This window comes from Polypterus senegalus, chromosome 15 (assembly GCF_016835505.1).
Source record: "Polypterus senegalus isolate Bchr_013 chromosome 15, ASM1683550v1, whole genome shotgun sequence".
NCBI lineage: Eukaryota > Metazoa > Chordata > Cladistia > Polypteriformes > Polypteridae > Polypterus > Polypterus senegalus.
Window position 1 is genome coordinate 55,863,598 of NC_053168.1, and position 17,512 is coordinate 55,881,109.

Here is a 17,512-nt window from a genome sequence, read left to right on the forward strand (position 1 = left end):
CAGCGTAAGTGGAACATTTAAAATAGCCTGTGTAGGTTCCTTTAAAAGTCAAGAAATGGCCAATTATTTTAGATCCGGGCCATTTACATTAAGTATGTCATTGAAACTGGCACTTATTATATTTAAAAAAATACTTTTAACATGAGATTCTGAAGTAATTAAATTTCAAAGTAGAAGTGTAAAACAAAATAATCTCCAGTGGGTATTTGAATTATTAGAGGGAGTGCTGCATTTTAACACTTTACTGATCTGTTTGTATTGTAATGAAATTCTGAAGGCAATAAATAAATTTTTAAAAATCGCCAACACATAACAGTTGTGAAAAACAGTGAGCAACATACTGCAGAACTTCCAGGGTATTTCTTTTGTGTAGACAGAAAATGTTTTGGGAGAAGAAGTCATCACTAAATGTGATACCAAGGCTGAGCACATCAGTCCTAGAGTCTACCTGATTACAGAGCATCCTTCCCTGGGCCCACCATGGCTGTGAAACATTAAATCAATAAATGTATGCAGATGTGTTTACCTGAACTGAAAAAATAATTAATGCACATGTGTTTGTGTAACATTTATAAATATATTTTTTTAAAACCCATTTACTCCAGTGCTGAAGCACATCTCGACAACACTAGATGGAAGCCAGAAACTAAAAAACTGAAAAGGGCATTGACCATTAAAGGTATCTAATTATATTTCCTTATATGTCATGTTTGTCAATAAACCTTTAAAAAAGGGCAGCACGGTGGCACAGTGGTAGTTCTGCTGCCTCGCAGAAAGGAGACCTGGGTTCACTTCCCAGGTCCTCCCTGCATGGAGTTTGCATGTTCTCCCTGTGTCTGCATGGGTTTCCTCCCACAGTACAAAGACAGGTTAGGTGCATTGGTGATCCTAAATTGTGCTTGATGTGTGTGTGTGTGTGTGCATGTGCACTGCCTTGCACCCTGTGCCGGCTGGGATTGGCTCCAGCTGACCCCCGTGACCCTGTGTTAGGATGTTGGGCAATGACTGACTAACTGTTTGCTTTTGTTTTGCTGTATAGTTTTGAAGTATTGATCTGGCAAATGTAAACTTTCAAACTTCAGAATGCATTTAAAAAATGTCTCCATTAAAAACACTTTTTAAATAAATTACTATAAATAAGACATTACAGAAAAGAACAAAATGTTACTTTTATCAAATATCCGATATTTATTTCTTACTTTGACTGTTCACATACGATACCACATGGCACTATGTAGTGAAAATGTAATTAGAAAGGATGTATAGTGAAGCTTACATTAAGGATATATTAAAACGGCCACTTTATTAAACATTAGAGTCCTTCTCTCTGTTGATGCCATCATCATTATATTATGACAGCGGGAACTTGGCTCAAGTTAAAACATGCAATATTATTTGAAGTAAACTGTCAAGGTCAAATGACAAATGTTTCAATAATTACATATTCATACCGTATGTTGGTTTGACTTTATTTCATTTATTGTTGCAGAACCGTTGCTGGGACATAATTGTCGGTCTCACATACTCTGTATGTACGTTGATACAGTTCATAAAAAATTATGAAACTTATAAAAGATCAAGCATTTAATGAAATTTTCCCTTGAGCCTCTCTTCATTTGAGTTTCCAGCTCTTAGTAAACTATACATGCAGCCAGTTAGAGATGATGTCATGGGACAATGTACACATCAAAAGACTCTGAAGACCATAAGTATTTTATTCTTTAATATTTGTAAAGTTATGGGCTAATTTACTTGGGGTTATATTTAAAGAAATAAAATGTGTATGTATCACAAGAAAGTAAATAATAGAATATGTATCTACTTTGCCCAGACTATGCATAACTAACTTTGCAAACTATAAAATAATCTTAAATTAAGTTTGCTATCCAAGAAATACCCAGTTCCTTATATAGTGACCATTTTAAGACCGGCTATTCATTTCAGGTAACAAATTAACGGAAGAGTAGCTTCGCGGTAATTGACACAATGTAGTACCTCGCCACAGACTGGAGGCCAGATGATTGCCAAGCACACATCTACATCATACTTAACTAGTAAATATAACAGCATGTTTTTAACTGTGGGAGAATACTATAAATACTTGAAACTCACATAAACGTATAACATATAAACACAGGCAGTCCATGAAAACTCTCCCAAAAGACCTTGAAGGCTGGAAGTGGACCAAAGACAAAATGATTCAGAATCATAGTGTCATATTGTATGTTGGTCAAGTAAAATGTGAACACCGGACAGAGTAACCACTCATTAATGGTGTATGAATGGTACATGTCTCGTGTTGTGACAAATATTCTTAGTTGTTACAACATTGCTATATTTATTATTTAATGCTCCCCTAATTCAAAGATCATGAATTTTCACCCTGGCCTCAGATTGCTTGTATTCCTAGATGAGTTATTTTCATGAATCTGCTTGAATTCTCCTTCATTCATGGATCTCAAATTCTACATATTATCTACAATTCCTTCTGTTAAAAGGAATCCACATAACAATATGCTGCCACAACTATGTTGTAGTTAGGATAGTGTTACAGGGGACATAAGCATTGCTTAATTTGCTCCAGACAGTTCACTTTACATTTCATCCAGTCTAAAATAAAAAATATTTCACAACACACTGTCGCAAGTCTTCTTTAAACACTAGGCTGACCCGCCTTTTAAGGCGACCGACTTTTAAGTTGACCACTTCTTAAGGCAATTCAATATGTAGATCAATTTGGTATTTTATACAAACTCATTAATTTGGTTATATTGCATTTGAGCGGTATTACTTTAATACTCGTAGTTTCTGTTATTTTTGTGATGAAATTTCAATTTTTTTTCTATATTGAGGTCGCCCTTTTGAACCCCCCTGATATTTACTACGCGGTGTGGCATTTGTACTCCATCAACATTAACTCTGCTCACATCATGTCGCTTCGTGCCGCAAGCTGCAAATAGTAAGTCTGTGATAAGCGGAATACCACTACGCTTTCCACTCACGGGACGGAAGGACAATCCCGACCGCTTTTATATAGTAAGAAAGAAGAAGAAGATATTGCACAGTCTGGAGTAGAAAATCATCTTTTACCTGGAAAAATGAAACTACAAATCCCATCGTACATTGCAAAATGGACGGGCGTGTGTGAAACTCCACGCCTGCGTAGCACTCACGGGACGGAAGGACAATCCCGACCGCTTTTATATAGAAGAATTTCTTGCAGGCTCCTGGAGTGTTGCTAAGTGGCCTTTACTAAGAACTTTCTTCTACTGAGTCTTTCTCTCAGAAAATTTACACATGTGTTACTGCCTAGACTGCTGAATTCTGGACAGATTTTCCACTCTCAGTCATGGAAATCTTTCCATTCTGTCAAGGTGTCTATCATATTCGTCTTTCTTCTTTTTTCCTATATGCAGAGCTCAAAAGGGTCACCAATTCATTGTGCAGTGTTGTCTCCATTTCTAAATTCTGAACTTAACTTTCCTCCTACTAATGCCATTAAATTGTTTTATACTAACCCCCAGACTTGTTTTCTTTCACATTTCTATCATGGAATTGTATGGGAAGCGTCTTGACCTTTGAAGTGCTCTTAACTGGCATGTGCATATGTTTGTTAGATCTTATATTGACAGGTGCAATCCTTCTAAAATCATGTCAACAACTGGAGTACCTAAATGTAGACTAGATTCAAGTTTTATAGTGACTTCAAACGCATATGAGGTGCACCTGAGCTCAGTTCACAATATCACAGCAAACAGGGTCAACACCTATAAAAATAAAAAGTACTTTTACTTAAAGTGCAGTTTGGGTAAGAATGTCAGGAAACTGTATATAAATCTATTACAATATAACAAAATATAAAAAATAAGGCTGGTATGTGAATGGCTTCTTGTGGAACTGTATGGTACGTGTTGGTGTGTGGGGGTGGTGGTGGAGTGTGCTCTTGCTAATAGCAAAGGTTACCATTATTCCCGCTAAGCATACTATTCCCCTACTGCTCTCGTATACTAGAGTTGCTGTGCCATTTTGGTTTCCCGCAGCCTAAGGTGCTATGCTGATTCTTTTGCTTTAGGGCAGGGCACACTGGTCATTTCCTGCCTACTTGGAGGGCAAAATGACTTAGAGGTCTGTCTTCATTATTGTCTTTTCATTGTAACCCTCAATTCAAAATTATTTGTTAAACCTTCTCGTGAACTGAAGGATTAGCTGCTGTATCTGAGTACCCTTTGTCATCACTTTGACTGCCGATGTAAACATCAGCTCTGCTGCAATTAACTGATGCTCGGAAATGTCATGTATGTGTCACCACTGTCAGTTAACTGTTTTGATTAATGGTTTGGTGCTCATCTGCTAGCATTTAGCTGTCCTTTGTCTAGCTATAGCATTTCACTTAGTTTAATTTTAAATTTGCTTTTAATTTTTCTAGTTGATACCTATGATCAGCTACAAGAAAAAAAGGTTCATGAAAAGCTACCTAAAAAGTATTAAAAACAGATTACTTTTTATAAAACAATTAAAATGAAGGTGGCTGCACTTCTTTTTTTGAAAGAGTCATTGGTGTGCATAGATATTACATTGTCAAATTAAGTTGATTGTACAAAACCGGAATCAAAATCAGTTACTTGATATAGTTTTAATTCATAGTAAGAATTTCACAGTTTTAAATATACCTTTCCTTTTGTTAATTAGGACCCGCACAGTGGTCATATTTAGCTCTATCAAAGTAAATTTGCAACAAAATAATGGGTATGAATGAAACACAGTTAAAGTAATTTAAACATCACATAAACCAAACTGTAAGTGAGCATGTTAGGAGCATTTCTTGAACCCACTTCCTCCAACTGCACATTCACATATAAACTAATAAGGGCCAGTGCAGATTTGCCAACTAAACTAACACCCACATCTTTGGAATGTGGGAAGAGAAACTCAAGTACCTGAAGAAAAGCAAGCAAACTCTCGAACCTTCTGAAGCCATGCTAACTATCAATCCACCACTTTTATTACATAGACAAATATAAACTAATTGTTATGTATCAGAACTACAAAGATATATGTTAGCTCCTGGCCTAGTCGTTCTCTAATGGATTTTCATGTTCCTCCTTTGGCAACAAACTTCAGTTTCTACACAGAAAACCCATGCACATCAGGATAATTCAAGATGGTAAATCATCCTGCCATGAAATACTTTGAGTAAATGTGAATGTAAGAGTATCCTATGCAACATTAGCAGGCTTGTTTCCCTAGCATCAGACATAAAACCAATGTGCAGGATAAAAAAGGGAGACAAATGAAAATGCATGTAGAAAGAAGGAAGGCTCTAATTCTCTGCAAAATCTGTAATGGACACAATGGATTAAAAAAAATTGAAGGAGAGTGCAGTTCTAACATAATTAAGGGAAGCAATGCTCATGTGTATCTGTAGAATAAATGTTTATGAATTAGTAATATTTTCTCTGTAATCTGAATATAATGCTATATACTCTTTTTAAAAACCTTTTAGCATAACTTAATGTAAACAAGAGTAAGCAAACACTTTCTAGAAGCTGTCTTAGAGTGTACATTACCAAAATACAAGGAATTGCACAAAACATATTAAGTTACCTCAGAGCATATTAAAGTCGTATTGTACTTTTAGCATAAATTAAACTTTGATTAAAATAAAGAGCAGTACTTAGTTATGGTATTCATATTTAATGGCCAGGAGAATCAAGTATCCAGCTCTCCTTCTAGGACACCTTAAATTGTATAAAATGCAAACAGGTATGAGCCAGGAATCAAATCAACACTCGGACGACAAAAACTGTTCACTCACCAGTCTTCCGTAAAGGAAAGTCATCTTTTGCTTCTTGAGTTCCCGGCAGCATATACTTATACGTTGGAGATGTTCCACTTAGTGGGGGTGAACTCTGATCTAAAGAAGTGTGATGTGCTGCCCTAGTGGAATTAAAAATATACTCATTAGTTTTCAATTATACTTGTTTTCTTAATAAAGCCACATAGCATTATCTAAAAAAAAATATGCCTTTTTTGTAGCAGTAATTGAACCATAGAGAGAGAAACATTTTTTGGTGTACATTAATACAATGTCTTATTTTGAAAAACGGGATTATCTAAATTTTGACACTTTTTGTAGTGTCAGATGTGTGCAAGTAGGGGATATTAACAAGGATTCTCTGAGAATGTTAATGTTTCCGCTAAAGTTCCTCCCCTGGCTATGGCTCAAATTTCTTTTATATGCCTTGTTTGTTCATTTTTGATTCTTCCTATGGAGGCTGTTCATTCGGTTGTGCTTTAGAATCACCAATATACTGTTAGCCCTTTAAAGAAAACAGAATCCCAAAATCACACTAAAATTCCCACTTTGGGGATGGGGGACTATAAAACTCCAGTTAGTCATGAAAACAGCAAATGTGAAATTTTTCTAAATAAAAATATTGTTTTTCAAAAAAGCACTGTTAAACAAATGAGGCTCCAAAGAAGCACAATAGGCAAAGAAGGAGTTTTCTATAATAGACAATCCTGTAGCAAACAATCTCTCTTCCACCCTGTACTGATATATAAAGATGAGTCAATCCAGAAGTCAGCCTTCACTTGAGAATTCACAACTGTAAGAGACAGAGACCAACTGAATGATCAAAAGACCCAAATGGCCCATGCTTATTTGTTTTTAAAATAACATGCTGCCTGACACAGCTGGTGCTATATGAATTCTTTATAGTGTGAGATATAGCCAGCCGTTCATCCCGGTCAATACCCCCACGCCGCTAGATGGAGCCCTTCCGGCAGCATGGAGGTGCCCCGAATTCCAGCAGGGCATCATGGATACCATGGGGGCCGCAAGGGAACGCTGCAGGGAGGCTCAGAGACTTATATCATCCATATAGCCCAGAAGTAATTCCCAGTTACGGGGACAGAGGAGATGACATACTTCCGGGCTGAAGAAAAGAAGAGTTTTAATCTGACCCGGAAGTGATGAGTCACATGGACTGGGGGGGATCGGAAGCACTTCCGGGTCAGGGAATATAAAAGGACTGTGGGAGATCCCAGCAGTTGAGCTGAGTCGTGAGGAAGGCTGGTAACACGTTTGGGAGAGGAGGATTGTCTATTGATTATTGATTGGTGTTTATTTATGAGTATTGTAGAGTTGAGGGTGCTTTGTGCACATTATTATTATAATAAATCCATTATTTGGACTTTTATGTGGTGTCTGGCATTTGATCTGAGGATTCAAGGGGATGACAGCGCCCCTATCTGTCACAACAGGCACAACGAGTCCAGCTACAATTTCTACCATTTTTGTTTTCTTTTTACATTCTGTCATGGTACACTAAAAAACAAGGCATTAGACAGATGTGTGTGAAATCTGTTTGCAAGGTCCAAAACACCTGCATTCCTTATTCCCTACATGAACCTGCCCTTACGACTTAAGACAAAATCAAACAGGTTTATTCCTTGTAACTGCATTATATACATTGTACTTTCAGCTGAGCACTCATTGGTGGTCAGCTCTCATATACATATAAGCCCACCTTTGCAATTGACTCACTGCAATACTGAGGATCACCAGAGCAAGCTATGTCTGTCTTAAACTCACTAAGATTATACAAATGAAGTTGATGACTGAAAATCACTGGAAAAGTTATATAATGTGTCAGGGCCTTTACCAGACTCAAGAACTCTTTCACACTCAATATTCCTAGTACCAAACTTAAAATCCCACAAGCTCTCTCATAACCATCAGAACTAGCTCCAACATCCCCATTAAAGTCACCCTATACAATCTCCTCATCTTTCTATGTGCTAAGACTTTTTTCATCCATTTTTTTTTCCACAATCATCTTAACAATTGCAATATGCATACTCGCCCTCTCCACCTCCATTTTTTCAAATCATTTGTCTGACACAAATACATGAACCCCAGCATTGTTATCACTTCCCCAAAGCCAGAAACACGTATACCTGTAATAATTCCCACTAAGCATTCTTGCACCTTTACCCTTCTTTTATTACATATGTAGCACAGATGTACTCTCCTTCTGGTCAGTACTTCCACCACACTCCCAGGATCCCGAGTTGCAATCTTTATTCTTTCTCCTTCACACCACTGCCTTTCCATTATCTCCCTTGCTACAAAAAGAGCTTCCATTTCTTTTCTCCTGCCTGTGGTTCAGTCTTGTTATTCAACAGGTAGGTCAAAGGACCCATGGGGTACAATAGGCTGCACTCTATCCATGATTTGTAACTTTCACCTTTGTACTTCATCATGGGAGTATTGGAGTAGACAATTTTAAGGTCAGATAACCTTCTTGATACTGTTTTCCTTTAGTCATTTTTTATGACACACAAGAGGGATGGTGACCTTATTCTAACCCCAGGTCAGAGGGGAAACTGTCATGAGCAAAGGTTCAGACAAAAACTATAGAGGAGAATTTAAGATCTGAGAAGGATTATTACTCCAAAATTTATACCCATAGAGTCATATCATTGCATTTCATAAAATAAATGCTACTTAATATATACAGGTGAATTCTTCTGAAACTGAGAAGCATTCGTGCATTCTGTGTCATTCCTCTTGTCAGGTAATGTCATGAATAAATACAAATGGTGCTGTTTACCTAGAGGTGCTAAGTGAAAAGATTTTTCTTTATGTTTTATTTTAAATGTTGTTGCAATTTTCTTGAATAATGACACTTCATTGGGCTCACCACTCAATAATAAAATATCTTGGTAATGAACGATATGTATGCACCTGAATCATCCATATTTATCTCTAGTTACCTCCTCCAATTCATGAATGCAGTAAGAGGTCACTGTACACTGCAAAGTAAGAGACTACCCTGAATTAAATATTGAAAAGATTGTCTCTGTCCTGTTGGATCGTAACAGTATTAAGAAAGGAAATTAACATATTAGTTATTTATAATGGAACTAGCTATGCTACCCTTCTAAGACTGGTTGAAATCTAAGTAATCAACGTAGACCTACATTTGCAGAGCACCATGCAGTGCATACGTCTCTATCATATGCAATTTGGCATGGGATTCGTAAAAACGGTGTTAATGTTTGTGATGCGCCAACTGTTGGAATTTAAAATTAAAGCATTTTATTAATACATTTTTTATGATGTGCCATCTTTTGGAATGACAGAGACATAGCAACTGGACAGAAACACAGACAGATACACAGGCATTTATCCTTTTATTACAGTGGATTTATCTAAAATTAGATATGCATATTTACAAACAGTTATTAACCAAAAAAAAGAAATGGCTTAAAATTGGCAGCCATGATTCTACTTTACAGAAGAAAAATGTATGATTCTATATATTAACACCAGGTTGAAATGTCTTAGAAGATATGAAGAATCAAATAATAAAATTGTGAAACAGCAACAGCCAAATATTTTCCAAGTTGCAGTATGTCCAGGTCTTGTGTTTGTAAAGGTGTTTATGGGGTCTTCACGGAAAATATTTCACAAAAGGCAGACCCTCTGGAATGCTACTCACAATGAATGGACCATTAGTGAACACAATTCATTATTCAATTGTGTTTTATATTTGAAATTAATTCAGACCACTGAGCAGAGGTCTGTTTTCACTTTGTTATAAAGAATTTTGTTCTGTTGATCAAAGTCAAAAAAGCCAAATTAACTCAAATGTGATTCAGCCTTGGATAATAATAAAACGTGAAAACGTCCCGGGGTGAATTCTTCCTGTGGATTGATATGTTAGTTCCATTTTATTAATCAGCTACTACCCAACAAGACCAGCAAATTTATCTTCAGCAGCGAGAAGAGCTTATAGCTTTACTTCTATACTACTATTAACAATAACTCTGTGATCTCCACTTTTAGGATTGTGTTAACGTCACTTTACATTCTTTTTGCATTTTGTATTCAAAATTATTATTTTTTAAATTAATTGCTTTTTGTGTTATTTCACTACTATTATCACATTAACCTTTTTTCATCAGCTCCACCATATTTTTTGTTACAACATTCCCAAAATGCTTTTCATTTATGACCTGAGATGTCATCACATTGCCTTTTTATAATATGGAGGCAAGCATAGTTATCCACACTTCAGAATTTTTAAGGGAAGATCTTTAAAGAATTGCAAAATTTCTTAAGGAAATGTAAATAGGTATTTTGATTTTGTTTGTCATCTCATTTTTTGGTTTCTGGTATTAATTTTAGTTTTGATATTTTTGGCCTGATTTAGTTGTGTACTAACTCTTGCAACTCTGCCATTTTTAAATATAAAATAAAACCACAACACTTCATAAATGCTTAGAGTTTTATTTGGCTTTGGGTAAACACAACTGGTGCTATCTGCATACTATGCTAAATTTAGCAAGTGAAATCTAGCATAAAATAAAAAAGTGAAAATGAGTCTAAATGTTTTTAGCAAAGCCAGATTTCAGCATGTGGACCTATTCTGGAATCTGTTTTGTACTTCAAAATAATGATTATGCCATCCCCAAAAAGCCTTTTGTGTTTTTCCAATATCTTTGGTAATCTTAAGAGAGCCATGCTGTTTATTCTACAAAGTGCTTCTCTGGTTATGCTGGATGTGTTTCAAAAAGGCTCATCACAACAAGGGCAACTTGTTTTCTTGACTAATGATGAACGCGTATTTTACATTATATATTTCACCCACAGCTTTAGTCTGTCTAATACAGGAAAGAACTCTCCTGAACATGTCCTCGGCGAGGTGCCACACTGGTGCAGTTGTAAGAACTGCTCAACAGACTGGAGTTCATTTCTTATTGCTATGTTTGCCAGTAAGAATTTTGCATTTTCTCCTCAGGTCTATATAAATTTTTACTTTGTGTACTATAACCAAAAAACATGCAGAATTAATTTAACAGGAAATCTAAATTATGCCAAAGTAAGTGAATATAGATGTGTGCATGATGAACTATTGTCACATTCACCGTTAGTTCTCATCCTGCGCCTGGTGCTGCCATGATATACTCCGGCTTCCCTCAACCTTCTAAAGGAGAATCTGATAGAGAAAAGGGATAGACTGAAGTTCTCAGATTCATTTCTGTTTAATGGTTCAGCAGGTGTACTAACCTGACAGAATACATTCCTTCATGGTATGATGAACACTGCCCTGCCGGTGCCCACTGACATTTCCATTTAATTCTTTGTTTTTCCAGTATAAACAGTGATTTCTTGCTTAGAACATATCTACTGGCCAACATTGCCCATTAGCAGTGCTGTTATAGCCAACCTTGCTGCAAGCGTATATTTTTTCCACACATATGGGCAAAATCACTTATTGTTTAGTGCAAAAAATAATAATAATAATAATAATAATAATAATAATTCTTGCCCTTAAAGTTGTACAGCAATGTTTTGTGACATTCAACACATTTAAACAACTTTCTTCTTCATTTTTTACTCAGCAAAATATTACTGTTTTCCATACCGTTGCTGATTATCTTACTATCATATCCATTACTAATGCCATCTGAAAGTGCTTTTAAAATGTTAATTTCTCCACCACTTGTTTTATACTGCAGACCACTCATGAGAGTAAAATGTTATAGAAAGCACCAGAAACACAATTTGTAGTAATCTGGTTAAAAGAAAAAAATATCCACTATATTTTCTAGTCTGGCGGCACGGTGGCGCAGTGGTAGCGCTGATGCCTCGCAGTTAGGAGACCTCGGTTACTTCTCCCAATTGGTTTGTGGAGGTGGCCAAGAAGAAAAGTTTAAGCTCATGTTTTAATACAGAATGGACCTAACAAACCTGACGCTTTAATGGAAGCGAGTGATGACCAACGCTGGACAACAGCAAACATGTTTCACGTTTATCATTTAAGACCAACTGTTGCGTTGGTCGCCACCCGCTTCCATCAAAAGCATAAACTTTGTTAGGTGTATTCTTCATGAAAATATGAGATTAAAAATGTTCTCAGCCAACACTGCAAACCACATGAGAACAGTAGCGTTTAAAAAAATAAAATTTTGGGTGAAGTATTTCTATAATAGCAACACAAGTATTTTAGTATGGCACAGTGATACATTTTGCTGTATCACACAACTTGGATTCATATTCTATACTTGACCTCATTCTGTGTGAAATTAAGATATTTTCCCTGTCCAGGTTTTGGGTGTGTGTTGGGATCCTCAAGTTTACCTCTTATGCCTTAAAGGAGTGTGTATTTGCTAAATTTTAAGCTGGTGTCCTTCTAAGTGAAAGGGCCCTGCAATGCACTAGCGTGCTGTCTAATGTCTCCATGTCTTTGGGTTCATTATCAAATAGAAGTGTTTAAGGAGTAGACATTAAAATATGCATCAAAAAACAAGAACTTGAGAAAAATTACATTTAGTGTGTCAGTCTCATTAGTGTGGCAAGCTACGTTGTCCTAATATCTCATTCATTTACTGGCTGTTAAACTTCATAATTGAGTAGTTTGCTTCCTCAGTGTTTCGTCGTTTCAGTGTCAGATGCACTTCTCCTTTATAAATGTAAAATATGGAATGCTTTGGATTGTGGGCGGCACGGTGGCGCAGTGGTAGCGCTGCTGCTTCGCAGTTAGGAGACTTGGGTTTGCTTCCGGGGTCCTCCCTGCGTGGAGTTTGCATGTTCTCCCCGTGTCTGCGTGGGTTTCCTCCGGGCGCTCCGGTTTCCTCCCACAATCCAAAGACATGCAGGTTAGGTGGATTGGCGATTCTAAATTGTCCCTAGTGTGTGCTTGGTGTGTGGGTGTGTTTGTGTGTGTCCTGTGGTGGGTTGGCACCCTGCCCAGGATTGGTTCCTGCCTTGTGCCCTGTGTTGGCTGGGATTGGCTCCAGCAGACCCCCGTGACCCTGTATTCGGATTCAGCGGGTTAGATAATGGATGGATGGATGGATTTTCTAGTCTTTTTTTTTTCTTTTTCTTATCTCAGCAACACTGTAATGGTATGAGATGAGGTTTGATTTGTGGAATATTTATTCACTATCATCTGATTTTCTGGAGCCACTAGATGTTTAGTTTGTCATAATCTTTAAATCGCAAATTTACACAACATACTTTTTTTTTCATTCTAAGAGTAACTTGTAGTCATTAATGAAATGAATGAATGCAGATATGGTTTGAAATCCTTTTTATTCTCATTAACTTTCTCTTCATTCCTTAAGTTTGACATTTCCTTTCCTTACAAGTGCTTTGCCTCTTCTCTACTAGAGCCATTTTCTTAACCATTTAGTCATGAAGAGGGCTGTGGGGGTCTGTTAGAGCCTTTCCCAGGTAGCATATGGCACAAGGCAAGAACAAACCCTGGACAGGACGCCAGTACCTTGCAGAACAAACACAGGCCAATGCTCAGGTCAATTTAGGAAACACCTATCCACCTAACCTGTAAATGTGGGAGGAAACTGGAGAACTTGGAGGAAACCCACGCAGACATGGGAAGAACATGAAAACTCCATGACAGCTATGTACAAAAAGAAGCTAAAAGTGCACAGGAATTTTTTAAAAGCACACAGAATCACAACACTTAGAGCCCAAACTGCTCTATACATGCATTATTGCTGTCACTTAACGTGAAAGTCTGAAAGCATTTGGGCCTGCCCTCCTCATGTACCACAGTCATAAAAGAAAGTTATTCAAATGACATTATGAATCTGATCTGTACTAGTAATTATGAATCATATTTTAATAATAACTTCATATGATATGTGACCAAAACAGCTGTCCTCTGAGATCTCTACCAATCAGAATAGGGTCAGTTTCCAAAAAGAAAAATCATTGCTTATTTAATCTCTCTTTGTTTTTCTTTACTCTAAAATAATATTCTTTACTAATGTCCCTAACTTAACATTCATATTTTCCTCACATTCTTATCAGTTCTTCTGTCTTTAGCCCGATCAGAAGTTTACTTCTTTTTAGTTTTTTTTGTCTTTTTACTCATTTTGCAAAAGCTTCCCCAGGGAACAATTAAAGTTAATTTGTTCTTTCTTTCTTTCTTTCTTTCTTTCTTTCTTTCTTTCTTTCTTTCTTTCTTTCTTTCTTTCTTTCTTTCTTTCTTTCTTTCTTTCTTTCTTTCTGTCTGTCTGTCTGTCTATCTGTCTGTCTTTATGAACTACCATTATAGTAATATGCTAAAACATCAATGCTAGCAGCACTAGCTTACAGTATGTAGTGTTGTATTTAGTGGCCCTCCAAATATATTTTACCTAGATACAACTTCAATCCTCAAAGTAACCATTGATTTGAATTGCTTCTGCAAAGTTTCCTTTGTATAACACTGCTATTGCAGAGGATGTACCTACTGTAAGTTAATTTGTGCTACTGTCCTTCCGTTAAATTGCAAGGATTTATTATGGCAAGTGCTTTAAGAAATTCTATTTAAAATATGGTCTCACAAATTCTTATTCTGTTAACTTTTGAATTCCTGTATGGAGAAAAACTGAAAATGCTACTTAGAATTCCCATACCTTTCTAGCTGATGTCTACCACAAAGGTGTATTATTTTTAACACTACTTCTTGATGATAAAGAACAATCCACCAAATAAGGTAACATAATATCAAGCAAATTAACAAATGACTTTTCTTTTTTACCCCAGACATCCCGAACAAGATGGAGAGCAAAGCTCTTTGTTTGCCATTAGAGATTATCTTGGAGGATTTAATGTAACATCTTCAGCTTAGCACCCTGGTGAGTGCAGATGGAAAGCCACTAATAAGCCATGCGACCCTCAGCAAGGCTGCATCCACTCTCAAGTTTCATTCTGCTCTCCTCTCCCTGCATGCAATATACTATTTAAAAAAAATGGAAGATGCTTGTAGCTTCTCAGCTGTTTGTCCAAATCTTAAAGAGAATGTGCCATGTATTTTGGTATCTTGTTAATTACAGTACTGCAAACAGTAATCCAGTCAGAGTCACTTATTTTTTTCATTAGTTATTCTTAGTGTGCTCCAGTGTCCAAGTCAAGTCCAAGTAGGCTTTTACAGGTTCTCCACATGTTGGCATGACTTTTACCTACATAATCTAATGCCCTACATTAGGTCAACTGGTGACTCTAAGCTGGGCCGATGTGGATGGCTTATACTTTATTATGCTTAGGTTATTCCGGCAACATCCCCTGTAATGGTAAAAATGGGTTCAGAAAACAGTTGAGTGGTAGAATCAGTTCCCTTGTTAGCAGTACATATTCAGTGATAATAAAATTAAATTAAAGAATTTGCAGGTCATCACCATGACCATGAAGCAAACCTGTGCTATACCTCTCAAAACCTTCAATCAATTTGTTTCCAAAAAAGAAAAACATGCTAAGAAAACTATGACCAGTGAATATGTCATCTATATGAGGTAAATAATTGGTGTGCTGGAAAATTCCTTCCACTTGATGTAAGAGACAAGAATTTCTATTCAAAGCGTTTGTGTTAGTTTGTAATTCAAAAAGACACACAAATACACTTTATGATGTGTAAAGTTGCAAGAAAATAGCTATATTTTAAGGGAATACTATACTCTAAGGGAATAACAATTTTATTATATTTGCTCCAATTACACTTTTAACGTATTTTCTGAAATTTTAAAAATTGATAACACATGCAATTAAGAAAACATATTAACATTCTTTTTCTATTGAAGTGTCATATAGAGCCATGTCGTATTTTGGTATCATTAGACATCAAAGTGGATGCCACCCAGTCATGAGGCAGAATTACTTACACTATGACACATTTAGAGTTCTAGTTAACCTAATATGAACAGAAAAGCAAAGTAACTGGAGAAAATGTCATGTAAACAAGGAGAGAACATGCAATCTCTACACAGAAAGTGACTGAGGTCTCATTGTTAATCACTGCACCACTTTGCACCATTGATGAGGAAAATCTATTTGAAAACTAAAACAAATGTACTCTTTAGATGATCCTGTGTATCATCTATGTTTAAAAGCATCTATGCAATGTACAGAAGTACTTACGTGTACCATAGCTTTGGGTGACGGCCCATGGAATGGCTGGTTCCATTTGATGGAGGATCTTTTGTGGCTGATTTACTTAATAAAAACTCTTGTAGTTTCTGCTTTACTTCTGTACTGGCCACAGCACCTGAAAATTAAACACATGTTATTTAAAATGCTGTGCAGTTTTGTCCACTTACAAGAGATTGCCTTTTAATCACATAATGGTTTAGCTTATAATTTATTGACCATATTGTAGAAAGCAAAAAGTTGCAATAATTGTGTGCTTGGTGACAAGTGATAAGCTGAAAATATACCATACTACTGTTCTGTCCTGTGTGTGAGGCTATAAATTAAAATCATTTCCCTCCACTTTAACCCTCAAATGTGCTGTAACAAGGCAACTAGTGAGCGGAGGTCGCCCTCTAGTGGTGGATACAACAGATTTAAAAAAAATAAGTAAAATTAAGGGGGCCAGACAAAAATGTAGTAATTTTGTACATTTGTACCCTCATTCCCTTAGAATTCATCTGCTAAATAATTTAATAACTAAAACTTAAAATGCACACAGAGCCAGATTATTTATATTAATACTGACTGTGTCATATACTTAATGTTAACTTTGAAAACTATCATTTAACACTTACAAACAATAGGCAAAGGAATCATATTACTTTTACACTCCTGCGCTTGAAATTATGCCACTTATGCCATATTTTTTTTATAATATTTTGAAACTGTACTTCTTAAAATAGAAACACTGTGCACTATTGGTTTTCTATCTCCATTTTCAATTTCCCCTTGGGGATTAATAAAGTTCTATCTATCTATCTATCTATCTATCTATCTATCTATCTATCTATCTATCTATCTAGTGAAAATGAAGAATAAGTCAATAGCATTTTGTGCTTGTATATGTAAAGCCTGAACACTACCAGATGGTTTCTGTCTTAATATTATAGCAAGTACCTCTACACCATGGCACCCATTGTTTAATTTGTGATGCACAAAACAATTTGATAGGATTAGTTTGATTGTAAGTGGAGAAACACAATTAAAATATATGATTTGCTTTGTTGTATCTATGCATTATCTGTATTTTCTTAATTCATTTATATACATGGAAAGTGCTGCAGAAGGAAAAAATGAAGAGGTTTTTATAAAGATTATTACAGGAAAGTGTAAGGGAAAAAAACAATTACTGGGAACTACCTGCCTGTTAAGCTAGGACACACTGATTTCATTTGCATCAGCAAAGATTATATTTAACTTTGTGTTTTGTTCTGTGATAACAGTTTACATATGAGAAGTTTGATTTCTCATACCTAGAACTTTTAATATATTTATCTAATTTGGGACTTTACATAACACTTAATTCAGAGGTGTAATTGTGGAGTATTCCATTTATCTAAAGCTGATTGGTGAAAATTAAAATACAGTATATTGAAATGTGTTATGTAAATTAATCTAATTGATAAAGGATTCCTTACTGTTAATAGTTTTTTTGCCTGCCATGGTGCTTTGAAGAAGGCACATGCAGTCTCCACCTATAGGTGCAAATAAAGGACAGCCATGTGGGAGTTCCACATATATGGC

General features: G+C 36.1%; 1 protein-coding gene across 6 annotated transcripts in view; it reads right to left on the reverse strand.

The window, feature by feature from the left end:
• LOC120516152 (histone deacetylase 9) overlaps positions 1 to 17,512 on the reverse strand; it is a 710,327-nt gene that overhangs the window by 235,667 nt on the left and 457,148 nt on the right. For all 6 annotated transcript variants that reach the window (XM_039737623.1, XM_039737622.1, XM_039737624.1 and 3 more), the window contains 2 exons: positions 15,938 to 16,064; positions 5,816 to 5,937 (listed from right to left, as the gene is read on the reverse strand). In XM_039737623.1, the coding sequence (XP_039593557.1) occupies positions 5,816 to 5,937; positions 15,938 to 16,064 (249 nt within the window). The remainder of the gene's footprint in view (positions 1 to 5,815; positions 5,938 to 15,937; positions 16,065 to 17,512) is intronic.